General features: G+C 37.1%; 1 protein-coding gene across 1 annotated transcript in view; it reads right to left on the bottom strand.

Moving 5' to 3' along the window:
- Positions 1-397: 397 nt before the first annotated feature.
- LOC311289181 (uncharacterized protein) overlaps positions 398-17273 on the bottom strand; it is a 37408-nt gene continuing 20532 nt past the window's right edge. Inside the window, exons 12-17 of the mRNA XM_084406981.1 lie at positions 16329-16483; positions 15896-15932; positions 14653-14807; positions 14123-14159; positions 4363-6128; positions 398-666 (exon numbers count right to left, since the gene is read on the bottom strand). Coding sequence (XP_084263107.1) covers positions 592-666; positions 4363-6128; positions 14123-14159; positions 14653-14807; positions 15896-15932; positions 16329-16483 — 2225 coding nt within the window. The 3' untranslated portion in view covers positions 398-591. The remainder of the gene's footprint in view (positions 667-4362; positions 6129-14122; positions 14160-14652; positions 14808-15895; positions 15933-16328; positions 16484-17273) is intronic.

The following is a 17273-nucleotide window of genomic DNA, read 5'->3' as shown; positions in this document are numbered from 1 at the left end:
TACAAAACAAGTTGTAATGTCTTTCCTAATAAACCATATTCACAATAAAAATGATTACAAAACAAGTTGTAATGTCTTTCCTAATAAACCATATTCACAATGAAAATGATTACAAAACAAGTTGTAGTGTCTTTCTTATACAACACTCTTTCTTACTAAATCATAAACTTGGTTAGTAACATACATAAGCTTATACATAAAAGGCATTTTATAATACAGAATAAATTGCATATATATTCCACTTACAAAGTTACAATTGTGGATAATATCATATCAGCCTATATATATGAGGCATTAAAACAGAATAAATTGCATGTTCACTTAACAATATCATTCAATTAATTTAGTATAACATAAATGAGATTTAGCTTTTTATTTAATTTTCTTTTTTTCATTTGTCAAAACTGTTAAAAAATATGTATCACATCATGCATACAATGAACATAAAGGCCAGTTTAAAGTATTTTAAATTGTCCTGTAAAAACGTTACTGATGATCTCTGCATTCTTCCTGACTTCCATAGACTGAATGTGATCTTGAAATCCAGGCTTGGCTTCTTGTTTCTCAGACTCAATCATCAGATCAATGTAGTCAGGGGTGGACAGAGGATTGGGCTTGAGGGCGATTTCCTGCAGACGCTCCAAAGACTTTTGAGATTTTGTCTGACTGACAAAAAAGAACACCAAAAGTAAAATATAAATGCATTTTAAATGTGTTTTTTTTTGGCACAATGCTTATATTGTCAACTTAACTTGTTTTTGTTTTTTTTATTCATGCAAAATGAATGACTAGCATCAATGAAAGTAAAATTTGATCATTCCAAAACAGCATTCTGACACAATCTGCTAATTTGTGATACATAACATTCATGTAGCAAACTGTTAGGAAAAATCATACAGGTATGCATTATACATCAAACGAAGAATGAAGATCAGGACCATTTTTAAGGCAAAGTATTGTTAACCCTTGCGCATCAACTACAAAAAGTTACACATAGGTCTATAGTGGACAAAAATGTCAATGTCAAAAAACTGTCATAAAAATTTGAGGTTTGGGAGCACAGACTAGGGCTGGACCGAATACCATTTTTTGAGCTTCGAAGCTTCGGTAGTAATGAACATCGAATATTTGAAGCTTCGGAGAGAGGGGGCTGAACATATTCTTCTCTCTAATAAGAGCAGGAATCTCTATGTGTCTGTATGTCCGTTTGCATTTTGATTATTTCGAGAACCGTTCATCCAATCGACCTCACAAGGGAGTGCAGTGTTGTATTTGGTGCAATATAGATGGACACGCGAGACACGACACGTTCAGAATTAATCAACTTTTAGTAAACTACAGAACAGCGCGAGCGGGAAGCGGCGCACCTCACGCGGGCAGGGCTTATGCTCCGAGAACGGACACTGCACTAGTGATATAAAACGCACACAGGTCTGTTAAATTAAGCAATACTTTTAAGGTAGTCTAATATTTTTCTGACTAACAAATTACTGACACAGTAAAGGGTAGATTTTAAATAAAGAAAAACGAAATTTAAATAAAGAAAAACGAAATTTAAATAAAGTAAAAACGAAATTTAAATAAAGAAAAGCTAAATTTAAATAAAGAAAAACGAAATTTAAATAAAGAAAAAATGAAATTAAGTTAAATTAAAAACGAGATTAATTTAGATTGATAATAACGGGTAAAAAGGCTAATACATTTTGTTTCTATTATTCTATTTTCCACAATGTCAAAGCAACTCAGCTTAACCCAAAACACAAGCTCAGGCATGCACTTCGGTCCATAAAAACTCAGCTGTTCTGCGCTCTTCTATTTCTAGCATGCACGCGTTTTCCGCGTGGCTCGAGCCGCGCCTGAGACGAGTGTCTCACGCAGGCAGTGTGCAAACTCCAACCTGTTAACATGGGAGCCGAAAAAAAAAAACGGACACGCCACGCAGCCAGTGTGTCGCCGGCCTTATTCAAGCGCGAATGAGAACCGTTTCGCGGGGGATCCCAGGTGTAAAAAAAAAAAAAAAAAAAAACGAATATTCAAATATTCGGGTCCAGCCCTAGCACAGACTTAAGTTTGGTCTTATTTTAAAGAAGACCCTTGGCAGATTATTGTTTAAGTAAAAACATTTTATAAAGTAAAACAAAAAAAAGTTATATTTATAGGTTTAAAGATACAGTTTTCAAACAATAACTAAGGCTAACCTTGATGACGCTATTAAGGAGAGTGGAACGATGGGAGATGTCGTTCTCACCATCCAGAGATGTATGGAATTAAGGAATCATGATCACGGATGAGGCAATTTATTAGTTTTCGTATAACCTGTACGTGTGATCATACTATTTTATGTCATCGTAATGAATTAACTGCAATGAACGCGAAATGTAATGCTATATTATCCTGTTACAGCTATGTGTTAAATTATTTGGTGGGTTAATGCTGCGCAGTTTTACGTGTTTATAGTTAATGCCGTGTTCTTTTACATGTTCAAAACAATCGTACTAAAAGTACATTTGAACGAACCCACAGTATTTGCAAGTAATGGCTAAATATTTTTAACACAGCCTATTGTATTTAATTGCACTGCCATAATCTTGGTCACCACATGTGATAAAAATGCTAAAGTGACAATGTACAAAAATATGGTGTAATTCATAACTATTAAAATCATCTGTACTCTACATGATTATTACCTTACTTGTACGAAAAAACAACAACATAGATTTTCTTACCTGTCTATTAATACACACGCGAGTCTCTGTCAAGCCCAAGTTCGTCGCAAAGCTCTCTCCATCTTGAAAACGCCACGCCACTATTTACCTTGTTTTATTCCTCCATTTCACTAGTTCACACTTACAAATAAGTTAGATAGAATAAATGCGTATTTGGCGTGCTGTCCGAGGAGAGGGCTCCGGGCTCGGTATTCGGCCCGAACCCAGAGTACTCCCCCCGTATTCCTGGCTGTGAAAGATTAAGCCAAGAGTGAGGAGTCGGGGTGGTGGAGGGATGCTGGAAAACTGTCAAGGAATATTAGGTGAGTTGACAGTGTGGATATATATATAATTCTTGTCATGCTGATTAGGGTAGACATAATTGTTTGATGACGAGTAGATTGGATTGATTATTTGAACGTGCTCCTCCCGAACTTTGTTTATAAAACATCATTTGTCACAAAGTGTGCGTGTCTCCGCATTTCGACGCTTAAGTTTTTTTGGAGTTTCAATACTCGCCAAAGAGTAATCGTGTACACAACAGCTATAACCACCACTTCTACATTTGTCCATGTGATATTGCGGAAACCGAGGATAGCGCGGATTTTGCGTCATTGACAGGCGACATTTTTTTCTGGGACAGACCATTATTTAAAATAGGAATTTCTCTGAAATTAAAAATCTTTGTGGACTTTTGGGATATTGTAAGTACACAACTGCAGGAAATATATCACACTGTGCAAGTGATTTTTGGATATTTTATTACAAAAATCTTACATATTGTATCTTTAAGTTTATGAAAATGATTTATTAACATTGTTTTATATCAAATGAATATTTTATGAAAAATGTTGAACTCTAAAACTGCTAGAAAATCGAAGCCATAAATCTAAACAAGGTGTGTTCCAAATTTGAGGACAATATCTAAATAAAATTGCTTTCAGTAAAATTTTGTTTGAGCGCAGTATACATTTTTCCCCACTAGATGCCAGCAAAACTCCACTGGTCACACAGTGGTTAGATTTGTGATTTGCAGTATTGTAGATTTTTTCTCTCTCAAATATTACAAACACACGCACACACAATTTTCGCTGCATAATTTATCCAATTGGCTCTATAATATGCCAAAGCAGAAAACAGGAATAAAGCTAGTATTTGCTTTATAGGCCAAACCTGAGAAAATGGCACCATCTGGTAAAAAATAGTAAAAATTTTAATTTTGAAGCCTTGCCAAAAGAATGAAAGCCTCTTAACAAAGATTGCATCATTTTATAGTTAAATGGCCCTGGGATGAAAAATTCCAGTTTTAACGGGTTTCAATGCGGACATTTTTGTCCAAAAGGTGCTGAGAGGAAGTATTTTGTGTACCTAGTGCAAAATAGAAATGGGGGTGAAATAGTAAAATTCCAATAAAAATACACACCTGTGCCAAAGTTTGTGCAGTTGGCATTAACACAGGAAAAATTATATTTAAAAAAAAAAACTGAAAAAGACAAAAATGTCCATAAGGATGCACAAGGGTTAAGTGTAGTAAGTATACTACAAGTATATTAAGTATAATCAAAATGCATGCAGAGCATATTACCACAAAACCAAATGTTTTTGTTTATAGGTATAGTAATTGTAGATAAAAGTTTTACTTGAATGCAGAGCTTACCTGTTCATGAATAAAATTCTTTGCTTTACTGAACAGGTGCAATGGATTATAGGATGATTCTTTTTTTTTTGTTGAGAGTTTGTATGTTTTCAAATCCTCTGGAAGCACTTCTCCTGTGGAAAACTTACTGATGATCTCTGCCTTCTTCTTGACGTCCATTAAAGACTGAATGCGATCTAGAAATCCAGGCTTGGCCTCTTGTTTCTCAGACTCAATCATCAGATCAATGTAGTCAGGGGTGGACAGAGGATTGGGCTTGAGGGCGATTTCCTGCAGATGCTCCAAAGACTTTTGAGAACTTTCAATCAGTCCGGCCACAATATCCTGGACAATCTCGAGCTCCTTTTCAAGCTCTTCAAAGATCTTTTCTTTTGACATGACCTGTCCATGTGCATCCTCAAATCGCTTCTTTAAATCCTGATAGGTTTCCTTTCTCTTTTCTGGGACATAATCCCATTTGTATTTCTGATTAGAGTGCACGTTCCAAGCACACTTTCCAGGACAGACACGACACTGTCCATCTGTCATTGCAGAACAATTCTGTTTATCATTGTCATTTGCATAAATGCATGAGTCATGACAAGTGAAGTGACACTTTTGGCAGTTGGTCAAGTAGTAGTCAGATTTATTTTCAGTCTGTATTGTGACAGTTACTTCAAATTCGTATTCAAAATTCTTGTTTGCATCCATCTCAGCTTTGTGTTGCTCCAGAGCAGCTCTTGTCTTCTTGATTTCATCCAGTTTTGTCAGACCAGCATTGATTTGGGGCTGAAGACCTTCCACAAGCACTTCTAGCTGTTTACGCTCTTTCAGGACCTCACGTGTCAGAGACAAGCTCTGGGTTTCCATCGTGTTGAGGGATGTGAAGAATTTTCTCATGCTAGAAAATCCCAGCTTCCAGAACATTTGATCAAAGTTTTCACAGTCAGACTCCTCATCCTTTGATTCATTATTGGTAGCAAACAGAACAGAGTTGTTGAACTTGAAGTGAAGTGGCTCTCCAGACTCATTGGTTGAACAGGGAACCCCAGATACTTTGATGGCCTCGAGAACAGGAGGTTTTTTCCCATCTGCAAAGGTGACCAGCACAAGAATGTTTTTAGCAATATCCTTCCCAAATATAGAAAGAATGGAGTCAAAGACGTATTTCTGTGTGTGCGTCAGACGGGCAAGTGAAGCCTGGACTACAAAACACACGGCATCAATGCAGTCGATCCCTCCTGGATTAGAAAAGAACTCCTGAATCTGCGTTGTGATTTTCTGGTCATGTGAAATTCCTCTGGTATCACCGAAGCCTGGTGTGTCCACAATAGTCAGAGAATATGGGACCTGGAAACCATCCATGTAATTGATTTGATATGCCGTTATCACTGAAGTCTGACTTTCTGCCTGAGATTTCTGCTTCCCTTCATCTATCAGCACAAACCGTAAGTCGTCTTCCCATTTCACTCCCAGAATGTAGTTGATCATGCTGTTAATAAGAGTGGATTTTCCTGCACCTGTGGCTCCGATCATCATAATGGTCTTGTTCTCTTTTGTGATGTTTTTCCCAAATGTGCTTCTTCTGCAAAAACCATCTCTGTTCTTCCATGTTTCATCCAGGTTGAGTTTAAACATGGGTAGGTTTTCATTGCTTTCACTTTCTATTTTTCTGCTGCAGTTGCTCTTTATAAATTTTGAGAGACGTAAGCCTTTTCCATTGCTGTAGTTTTTTTCCATGGCTTTGCTGCTTGCGTTTTCTCTTGAATTTTTTTGACCGTTGTCCTCTGTTAGTTAGAGGAAAAGGAAATAATTGTTTGAACATCCATTTATACAGTATATAATAGAATTTTGAATCAATTGACAATACTGATTTTGCACCAGAGTGAACTCACTTCTATCCCCTATTAATAATTGAATCATTTCTAAGTTGACAATTAGAGAATTTCCTATCATAAACAATCAAAAACAAATAAATGAGAAATACTATATTGAAAATACAAGCCTCAAAGTAGGGCAAAATAAATATGAATACACCTTTGATCACTGGAACACAAGTTAGAAAACCTGTAATAATTGAAAAAATAAATACATTTGAGTACACCTGTGACTTCCAATGCATAAACCTGGTTATAAAATGGTCTGTGAAACACATAACTTTCTCAATTTTGACCCTGTGTGCCGTGTCCTGCCACTTGCCAAAGAAATTGAAAAAAAAAAATGTTTTCCTCTCATGTGGCACAGATCGGATATGACCGGCGAACGTGTAAGCAGGAAAAAAGCACATGGATTCTGATATTCTCAGTAATTTTTTCTCCGCCCTACGATAGCAATGTTTTGCTGACCTTTGAAAATAGTGCGGAAAGCAAAACACTGGAAAATTAGAGATGCGTGGATGAACTCCAACGTCACCCAAATCCGCAGCCAAAAACAAATCATCCACCCGCCACTCACCCGCACCAATAATTTTCTCTGATTTAAGTATCTGCACCTGATGGTCAAATTACTATTATTCTTATGTGTTGTTGCGCGTGAGGATAAATGGATGATCGTCACCTTCAACAGTTGACTCTGCGACGGTTGATGCGCGCATCTCTAATGGTAACGTAATACAATGATGAATGAGCGCTGCTTTTAAATGAACATTTCTTTAAAACAAAATTTATTTGACAGAATTTCATTTTCTTAATGGCATAAACAGCTTTTACTCCCTTGAAACTTAAACTGGAATGGAACATGCTCATATCTTAGAGAATGTAGTTAATATTTTCGTTAATAATGATTTATCATATCCACCTGCGACCCTTCCAAAATGAATCAGATTGTTATTTTTATTACTTGACCCGCCCGGTCCGCGGATTACCCGCAGAGACCCCGCGGATATAACCGCGATCCGCGCATCACTATAATAATTTTGTCTGCTTCTGCATCCATTGCATATCGAGCTGTTTTACTTCATTTTCCGGGTCAGAACATCTACATTTGGTTGTTTTGGCAGTGTAAAGTGTAAATGCAAATATCGGATACGGGTCACTTTTAAAAGATGATGTAAGCGGGTCGTCCAAAAATCGGATATAGTCAACAAATCGGAATTGGGCATCAAGACCTGCAGTGTAAATTCGGCCTAAGTGACCAACTAAAAATCACTAATCAGTAGGTAAAGAATGAGCCATAGAACCACTAATCACTAGTCACAGTGGCTTTCCTCTTAAAATGCGCTACTTGCACAATCTAGTTTTGAAAAAAATCATGCTGTAGTGCAGACCTGGCACTGTCAGTGCACTGGGATTCTCAATGAAAATTTGATTTATTTTTTCTTATTTATTTGACAGATCAGATGTTGCAGTTTTGCTATTTGTCCCAAACTGCAACATTAAACTTTAGAAGAATATAATAAGAGGAATAATATTAAAAGAAAACTGATTAATATAGGAAGCATGTTTAGGGCAGCTGAGATCGAGATAAAGTATATATTATGTGAACTTGGCCAGGACTACCATTGGTAATGTTTAGCCCCTTGAGTGTGATGATATGGAGCTGCATGAGTGGTGTTGGGGAGATGACATTTATAATGAATGCTGTTGATGTACCAAATACTGGCAGACGTGTACTATTCCAGCACAATTTGGCTATTTTAAAGAGAAAGGTTGAGTGGGTTCCACAAATATTGGCACCCTTGATAAATATGAGGGAAAAAGACTGAACTGACTTTTGCCATATGTTCATTAACCTTATAATATGTTATAGGAGAAGATCCAGAGCTGTTATCGTGGCAAAGGGAGTTTGCACAAAGTATTAAATGAAGGGCTGTCAACAATTATTGAATACATATATCTAATTAAAAAACAAATGTTAGATTTTAGTGAATATTTTGAATGAAAGACCAAGAGGAGAAATTGCAATTACAAATGTTCCCTTTCGAAAGGGAACTCGCACTGCGTTGATGACTCTATTGGGGAACACCCTCCACGTGAACCGGTGTCTGAAAAGCTATCCAGTTACAGCAAACAATATTGACTGTGCGACCCGGAAGTTTAAAAGGGGCGCCTAGAGAACATATCATCCTCTTTTCGTCTTCAGGGACTGTTTTGTTTGTAAGTTTTAACATAAAAACTTCAAAAGGTAATTATGACTTGTGAAAAATGCTTCAGGAAGTGTGTGGATCCGTGTCTAAGATATTGACACGTGACACACAACTTGTGCGTTTACTGTTTGGGCTCAGACCAAGCACGATCAGTTCTTGAGGGAACTTCTTGTGTCAACTGTGAGTTTTTTCCCTTGAGAAAACTTCGCTCTCGTTTGGCCCTCTTTTCGAGGGAAGAGAGACAGACATCTGTGCCAGGCGATTCAGGTCCTGCTCGCGCTGAGAATCGCGAATCGTGTGGTTTCAGAGGGAGCTCGCCGAGGAGTTTGAGAGAGTTGTTTATCTATCACGCCCCTCGGACGCTCGCGAGTTTGAGCTGCCGGATGAGGATGTGTTGTCACTCACATCCTCTGATCTGACAGCGAAGGCTCTGCTGGCAGCCCAAGAGAGCAGGATGATGAGGGTGAAGAGGATTTACAACCCGAAGCCTCACAGCCACCCTGCCCCGGGTATGATGAGTTGTATGGAACGCGTTCAGCTAGGCTTTGCTGCCGTAGGAGCGCGTGAGGGAAGAGACCGCTCGGTTTCTTTCCAGCCATAAAACGCTCAACTCCCGTGAGCCTTCCATTCCTGCCCAATCTATGAAATGAGATCGAAAAGCCATGGAAGAACCCGTGTTCAGCGTGCATCCATCACCATCAGCAAGCAAACTACGCTGATGTTGAGGGGATGCGTGAACACGGGTATGTAGAGTTAGGGTACTCGAACTCGGACTCGAGTCCGGACTTGAGTCCAATTTTGAATGAACTCGGACTTGTCACACACTCGGATGAATTTGTACTCGGACTTGAAACGGACTCGGACATTTTAGACTAGGAAAAATTTCCGAGTACAGTCGAGTCCGGGCATTGGAGGACACAATATTATTAAAAAATGAAACGAGACTACTTGTGTTATTTCAGCGTTGAGCATTGTAGCCAATCAAAGACATGTATATTAAGAGCATGAACACATTGGCAAATCAGAGGCGTTTTAGAATACCAATGTGGAGAATTTGCTCAAAATGTATGTTCAGAATCAGCACAAGCTTTATCCTTTCGCAAATCCCCTCATAAACAACGAAGTCTAGACACGATATAAATAAGAGATTCACTGTGCAGAGTTCAGTGTTTCCACTTCAGTGTTTATGACGAGAGTTTTAGGGAAAGTGCATAACACGATAAGTAAGTGGTGGCTTAAAGGGAGCGCTATTGACAATCTAAATAATTGTTTCGTTTTTTCATGCTTCTAGAGGACAAGTGGTTACGTTCACACTGTAAATTATAAAGAGTGCTAACTGCATTTAAATGCTGGAGTGAATCCGCTAAATTTAGTCTTGTGAGTCATGAAATTGCGATGATTGACATAGAAACCATAGCAACATGAGAACATGATAACCATAGCAACATTTTGGCGTCTAATAATGTTTTGTTACATTTAAGTTTAAGTTCAAGTTTACATACACTTGCAGAACCTCCAAAATGTTATTTTTATTTATTTTTTAATAAGAAGGATCATAAAAACATTTTTATGAAGTACTGCCCTGAAAAAGCTTTTTCACATAACAGATGTTTAATAGCCTAGTCCACAAGACAAAATACAAACAAAAAATACAAGACAAATTACATAGGCTTGATTTTAATATTGTGTGTCGTTGTTCAGGAGGAAAAATCCTCCAGCTCCTGCACATTATTTGCTTTTCCAACATCTTCTGCATAATTGACTCCTTACTAGCAGTGACTATGATTGTGAGATCCATATTTTCACACTGGTGGCAACCGAGGGACTCATACACAACTATTACAAACCCTGCAAACATTTAGTGATGCTTAAGAAGGAAGCATCCGTTAAGAGCCAGGGGGTGTAAACTTTTGAACTGGATCATTGGTGTAAATTGTTCTTATTTTGTTTTAAAAATCATTAATTTAATCCTGCCCTTCAGAGGCTAAACAAGATATTAGCATGTAAAACAAAATAAGAAAAATGTAAACATCACTGTCATCTTGCTCAAAAGTTTACCCCTGGCTCTTAATGCATCATTGCATTCTTGAGCATTGCATTGCAGATTCTGAAAGATGTACAATAGGTAAACATATGACTGTAACTATACATTGCAATCATTTTGTACGGTTTAAAATATTAATTTAAGAGCTCAGTGTTGAGACCTTTCGCCAGAATTCGATTGACAGGCGATCTGACCAATCATAATGCAAATACTCGCCATTTTTGTCCGACAAACAAACCAAACCAGTTAGTAGATTAAAGTCAGTGAACTTGAACTTAATTTGTGCTATAACTAGAAGAGATTATCAGTTCATGTGCTCCTTGAACTGAGGCCTTCACATTAAAGCACCACAAAACAGTATTTATTGTTTGAATTTCATAAAAATTACAAAATTTGAAAGCTGAGACTTTATTTCATACCAAAAGTAGCCTGCTCTGTCTATATATATAAATATTGCTGCGAGCAGCGATGACGGGCCCAAGACGGTGGCACCGCCACCTAAAGTCACCGGCCCTGCTTCAGCTTCAGCCCGGCCCTGATGGCCGCGGGTTCTGACCTGTGTGCAAAGTTTCAAGCGTTTAGGGTAACTAAAGGCACTGTGGTGGCGATGCCACCGACTTGGGCCCGTCATCGCTGCTCACAGCTATATTTTAAATTATATTGATAATCACAAAATCAGTTTGAATGTCCGCTGAGGAAAGCATAATCTTTGTCCTTTTAACAGTTAAGGGGATTTTCCATGACAGCCCTAGTCAATGCATTTGTAAGTTGTGTCTTATAAGGTGTTGTTTAAAGTGAAAAGTGATCTGAGATTTAAACAATGGAGTTTACAGGGTATAACATCTTTTTGCTTAATCTTTTCTGAGAGTGGACTAGAGAGCTTCCAACAACGTTCCCAGAAATACAACTTAGATAAACAAGATTTTTCAGATATCTTCAAGTTAGACATTACTTCAACAAGAATATAAAGGATGTGGAAGATGCTGGATCCACAATAGTGCAGATCTTTATGGATGCATATAAAAAGAAACTGAATAAAAAAATAGTATTTAATGGTAAATGGTAAATGGACTGCATTTATATAGCGCTTTCACAGACCCAATGGCCACCAAAGCGCTTTACAATATTGCCTCACATTCACCCATTCACTCACTCATTCATACACCGACGGCGGTGTCAGCCATGCAAGGCGATCCAGCTCGTCGGGAGCAGCTGGGGTTAGGTGTCTTGCTCAAGGACACCTCGACACTTGGTCAGGTGGAACCGAGGATTGAACCACCAACCTTCCGGTTTGTAGACAATCTACATGAACCACTGAGCCACTGCCGCCCCTTGGAAAAATACAGTAAGGTTTTTCATAACCCCCAAAGTAAAGTCTCTACAAACTGGGAGTCAAAAGGCTGGTGAATGCTGGAGAAAATACGGAAATGTAATGGCTGACCATTTTCATATCTTTTGGGACTGTAACATAATTCATACCAATTGGCAGAATCTGAATAGAGAGATCAATGCAATAACGGGGTTGAATCTGGAATGTGACTTTAAAACAATGTACTTGGGCATCATTCTTTCAGAAATAACAAAGGAGGACTTTATCTTTTTAATATACTACTAGCAACTAGTAAGAAAGCCATTACAAGGAAATGGCTCAAAGAAGATCCCCCATCGGTATACGAATGGTAAGAAATTGTAAATTATGTGTACAATATGGAATCTTTAACATTTTCATTAAGAAAACAAACTAATAGAATTTCTTCATACTGGCAGAAGTGGTTGAAAAGAGATGAAAATATTACATCGGTTACCTAAGGTCCCCCATATGTATGTATGTATATATATATATATATATATGAGGTAGAAAGTGAGAAAAAAAAAGAACTTGTGAACCATTTTTGACTTTTAACCAATGGACTGTGTTGGATGTGTAGCCCTTAACATAACTGTACTGCAGAATTTGATCGAATCATGTTATCATGAATGTAATAGTGGTGTCAACAATAATCGATTCGGCGATGCATCGCAATGCGGGGCATGCACGATTCAGCATCGATGCGGCAAAGTGCCATAATCGATTATGTCACTGTTTTAGGGGTGTAACGGTACGCGTATTCGTACTAAACCGTTCGGTACAAGGCACGCATTTTCAAACCGAACGGTTATTTCAAATGTAAGCGCGTCGCGAGCGCACTCATAATGTAGACGCTGGCGCGACCACAACATCAAAAGGCAAACGCAATGTAAGTGGAACGAAACTGAGCTACTCGTGACGGACTGTTTATCAGTTTGGACCAACGCAGCGCGAGCCGATCTTATACTACACAGCGCTAAGAGATCCAGTAAAGAAAGCATTTGAACTCGCCACTAAAGTAATAACATCGCTGCGAGATCTAGTGAGAAACATTCACATTTCTCCGTTATTAACGGATCAAACAGCGCGTGGAAGCCAGGAAGAAACATTGTGACATGAATGAACTATCCAGTGTCCACTCCACAGATCTGCAATATTCACCATGGATTTACTGTAGTAACACTAACTGCAACTTTGGAAGTTTGGCAGGAATAGTAGGCTATAATGCTTTCAAGTAACGTTATGTCGGATTTATTTCGACATTATGAATAACATTGCTGCCCTCAAATGTTAATCTGAACTAAAATAAACATTTGTTTATAAGCACAAAATATTACATTTAATTTTTTCCAAGGAGCTGTTTTGTTTTATATGCTCCTAAGAAGAGTCAATTATAGCTCCATCATTGCTCAAAGAAAAAAAAATGTCATACTTTATGATGTTAGTTCTAATAAAAAAAGAATAAAAAAATCAAGGAAATTTCTCTGGCATTTCTTTCTTTTTGCTGTATCGAAAACGTACCGAACCGTGACACAAGTGTATCGTATTGAACCGAACCATGAATTTTGTGAACCGTTACACCCTACACTGTTTATTTTCTGGCCTTGAGTTGGACAATAAAGTTGAAATTTAATTTCAAATGGTTCTCAAGCAGAGAGAAGAGAAACATTTCTCATTCAAAGCACTGAAAGCAGTGATTTATGCTTTCTTTTTCAGGTCTGAAAATGTCATATCCAATACCCTGTACCATTAAATTTTATTTTATTTAATGACATTTATGTCAAAGATACAGGAGAGTGATAATACACACATATCAGCCAATAAAATCTGTTGTTCAATATCTGACTGCTTGTATTGCCTCATGACTGATGAAAATTTTGCCTTGTTGTGTGCAGTAGAATTTTGATGCATCGCAATGCATCGTAGAATCGAATTGAATCGAATCGTTACCTGGTGAATCGTAATCGAATCGAATCGTGAGGGCAGTGCCAATGCACACCCCTAGAATGTAATATTTTAAAGTATAAAAAAAACACCTTGAATGATACCTCATGTCTAAATACTATCTGCATAACAACCATCGGCAAATTCCCGAAGGACTGGCCGAGATGAAGCTGTTCTCAGCGGGTATATATATATATATATATATATATATATATACATATATATATATATATATATATATATATATATACAATGAATTACATATTACACCATGTTATTTATTTCATAAAAAAAAATAAAACCAAAAATGGATATATTACTCTGGGGTTATTTCACCCAAAAATTTAAATTATTTACTCACCCTCAAATTGTTCCAACCCTGTATGAGTTTCTTTCTTCTGTTGAACACAAAAATATATTTTAATGAATGTCGGTAACCACACAGTTGAGGGTAGCCAATGACTATCATAGTAGAAAAAAAATACTATGGAAGTAATTTGCTACTGTCATCTGTCATACATTTTTTGGACATTTTTCATATTTATATCAATACAGAATTAACAGGCTCTATGTTTAAAGCTGCAGTCTGTAGATTGAAATGAATAAAAAAGGATATAATAGGCGAGTACATCGTCAATCCATTTTCCAAACCATGTTTTTGTCTTATCCTGAATCACTCTGTCAGACCTATAATAAGTGTTTATATTGGGACCATTTTAGACCGGTCGGGTCGTACCTTAGCACAGTACCTGCGTGATTCGCCATAGACATAAACAGAGAGAAGTAGCTCCGGCTGCAATGTTCTTCCAAAAGACGCATGCAGTTCTGTTTATTAAGCGCTAGAGCACCAAACGTTACGGACTGCAGCTTTAAGAAGACTGATTCACTCACTTTTGTTTCTGTTTCACAGTTTAGTCCTGTGCCAGACTCTCCTCCACTGCGAGTGCTCACTGTGGGTGGCAGTCTCTGTTCTCCTGTTCTGCTGTCATTACTCAAGTCCTGTTTCATCTTGTCCTGAGTTCCATGCTCAGTCTCAGTCCGTGGCTCTTGTTGACAGAGATGGGCAGTGTTTTAATACATGTATTTAAAATACGTATTTAATTACTTAAAAATATTTTGTAATTCATATTGTCTTTAACAAAAAAAATATTTTCAACAAAAATCTACTCGACAACTTATGTGAAACAAAAATGGGAAAAGGAAGCCAATATAAGTATAACAGAAGAAGAATGGCTACAACAAGTTAAGATTCATGGAGGGAATTTGTTCGGAAAAATACAGTAAGGTTTTTCATAACCCCCAAAGTAAAGTCTTTACAAACTGGGAGTCAAAAGGCTGGTGAATGCTGGAGAAAATACGGAAATGTAATGGCTGACCATTTTCATATCTTTTGGGACTGTAACATAATTCATACCAATTGGCAGAATCTGAATAGAGAGATCAATGCAATAACGGGGTTGAATCTGGAATGTGACTTTAAAACAATGTACTTGGGCATCATTCTTTCAGAAATAACAAAGGAGGACTTTAACTTTTTAATATACTACTAGCAACTAGTAAGAAAGCCATTACAAGGAAATGGCTCAAAGAAGATCCCCCATCGGTATACGAATGGTAAGAAATTGTAAATTATGTGTACAATATGGAATCTTTAACATTTTCATTAAGAAAACAAACTAATAGAATTTCTTCATACTGGCAGAAGTGGTTGAAAAGAGATGAAAATATTACATCGGTTACCTAAGGTCCCCCATATGTATGTATGTATATATATATATATATATGAGGTAGAAAGTGAGAAAAAAAAGAACTTGTGAACCATTTTTGACTTTTAACTAATGGACTGTGTTATTTTAAAGTATTAAAAAAACACCTTGAATGATACCTCATGTCTAAACACTATCTGCATAACAACCATCGGCAAATTCCCAAAGGACTGGCTGAGATGAAGCTGTTCTCAGCGGGTATATATATATATATTATATATATATATATATATATATATATATATATATATAAAAAACAATGAATTACATATCACACCATGTCGTTATTTATTTCACAAAAATAAAACCAAAAATGGATATATTCCTCTGGGGTTATTTCACCCCAAAAATTTAAATTATTTACTCACCCTCAAATTGTTCCAACCCTGTATGAGTTTCTTTCTTCTGTTGAACACAAAAATATATTTTAATGAATGTCGGTAACCACACGGTTGAGGGTAAATTCAATGGAAGTCATTTGCTACTGTCATCTGTCATCAGTTTTTGGACATTTTTCATGTAATAAAATAGGCGAGTACATCGTCAATCCATTTTCCAAACCATGTTTTTGTCTTATCCTGAATCACTCTGTCAGACCTATAATAAGTGTTTATATTGGGACCATTTTAGACCGGTCGGGTCGTACCTTAGCACAGTACCTGCGTGATTCGCCATAGACATAAACAGAGAGAAGTAGCTCCGGCTGCAATGTTCTTCCAAAAGACGCATGCAGTTCTGTTTATTAAGCGCTAGAGCACCAAACGTTACGGACTGCAGCTTTAAGAAGACTGATTCACTCACTTTTGTTTCTGTTTCACAGTTTAGTCCTGTGCCAGACTCTCCTCCACTGCGAGTGCTCACTGTGGGTGGCAGTCTCTGTTCTCCTGTTCTGCTGTCATTACTCAAGTCCTGTTTCATCTTGTCCTGAGTTCCATGCTCAGTCTCAGTCCGTGGCTCTTGTTGACAGAGATGGGCAGTGTTTTAATACATGTATTTAAAATACGTATTTAATTACTTAAAAATATTTTGTAATTCATATTGTCTTTAACAAAAAAAATATTTTCAACAAAAATCTACTCGACAACTTATGTGAAACAAAAATGGGAAAAGGAAGCCAATATAAGTATAACAGAAGAAGAATGGCTACAACAAGTTAAGATTCATGGAGGGAATTTGTTCGGAAAAATACAGTAAGGTTTTTCATAACCCCCAAAGTAAAGTCTTTACAAACTGGGAGTCAAAAGGCTGGTGAATGCTGGAGAAAATACGGAAATGTAATGGCTGACCATTTTCATATCTTTTGGGACTGTAACATAATTCATACCAATTGGCAGAATCTGAATAGAGAGATCAATGCAATAACGGGGTTGAATCTGGAATGTGACTTTAAAACAATGTACTTGGGCATCATTCTTCCAGAAATAACAAAGGAGGACTTTAACTTTTTAATATACTACTAGCAACTAGTAAGAAAGCCATTACAAGGAAATGGCTCAAAGAAGATCCCCCATCGGTATACGAATGGTAAGAAATTGTAAATTATGTGTACAATATGGAATCTTTAACATTTTCATTAAGAAAACAAACTAATAGAATTTCTTCATACTGGCAGAAGTGGTTGAAAAGAGATGAAAATATTACATCGGTTACCTAAGGTCCCCCATATGTATGTATGTATATATATATATATATATGAGGTAGAAAGTGAGAAAAAAAAGAACTTGTGAACCATTTTTGACTTTTAAC

The sequence above is a fragment of the Rutilus rutilus genome (assembly GCF_951802725.1).
Source record: "Rutilus rutilus genome assembly, chromosome: 4".
Lineage (NCBI taxonomy): Eukaryota > Metazoa > Chordata > Actinopteri > Cypriniformes > Leuciscidae > Rutilus > Rutilus rutilus.
The sequence above is the reverse complement of the archived record's forward strand: the minus strand, read 5'-3'. Positions and strand labels throughout refer to the sequence as shown.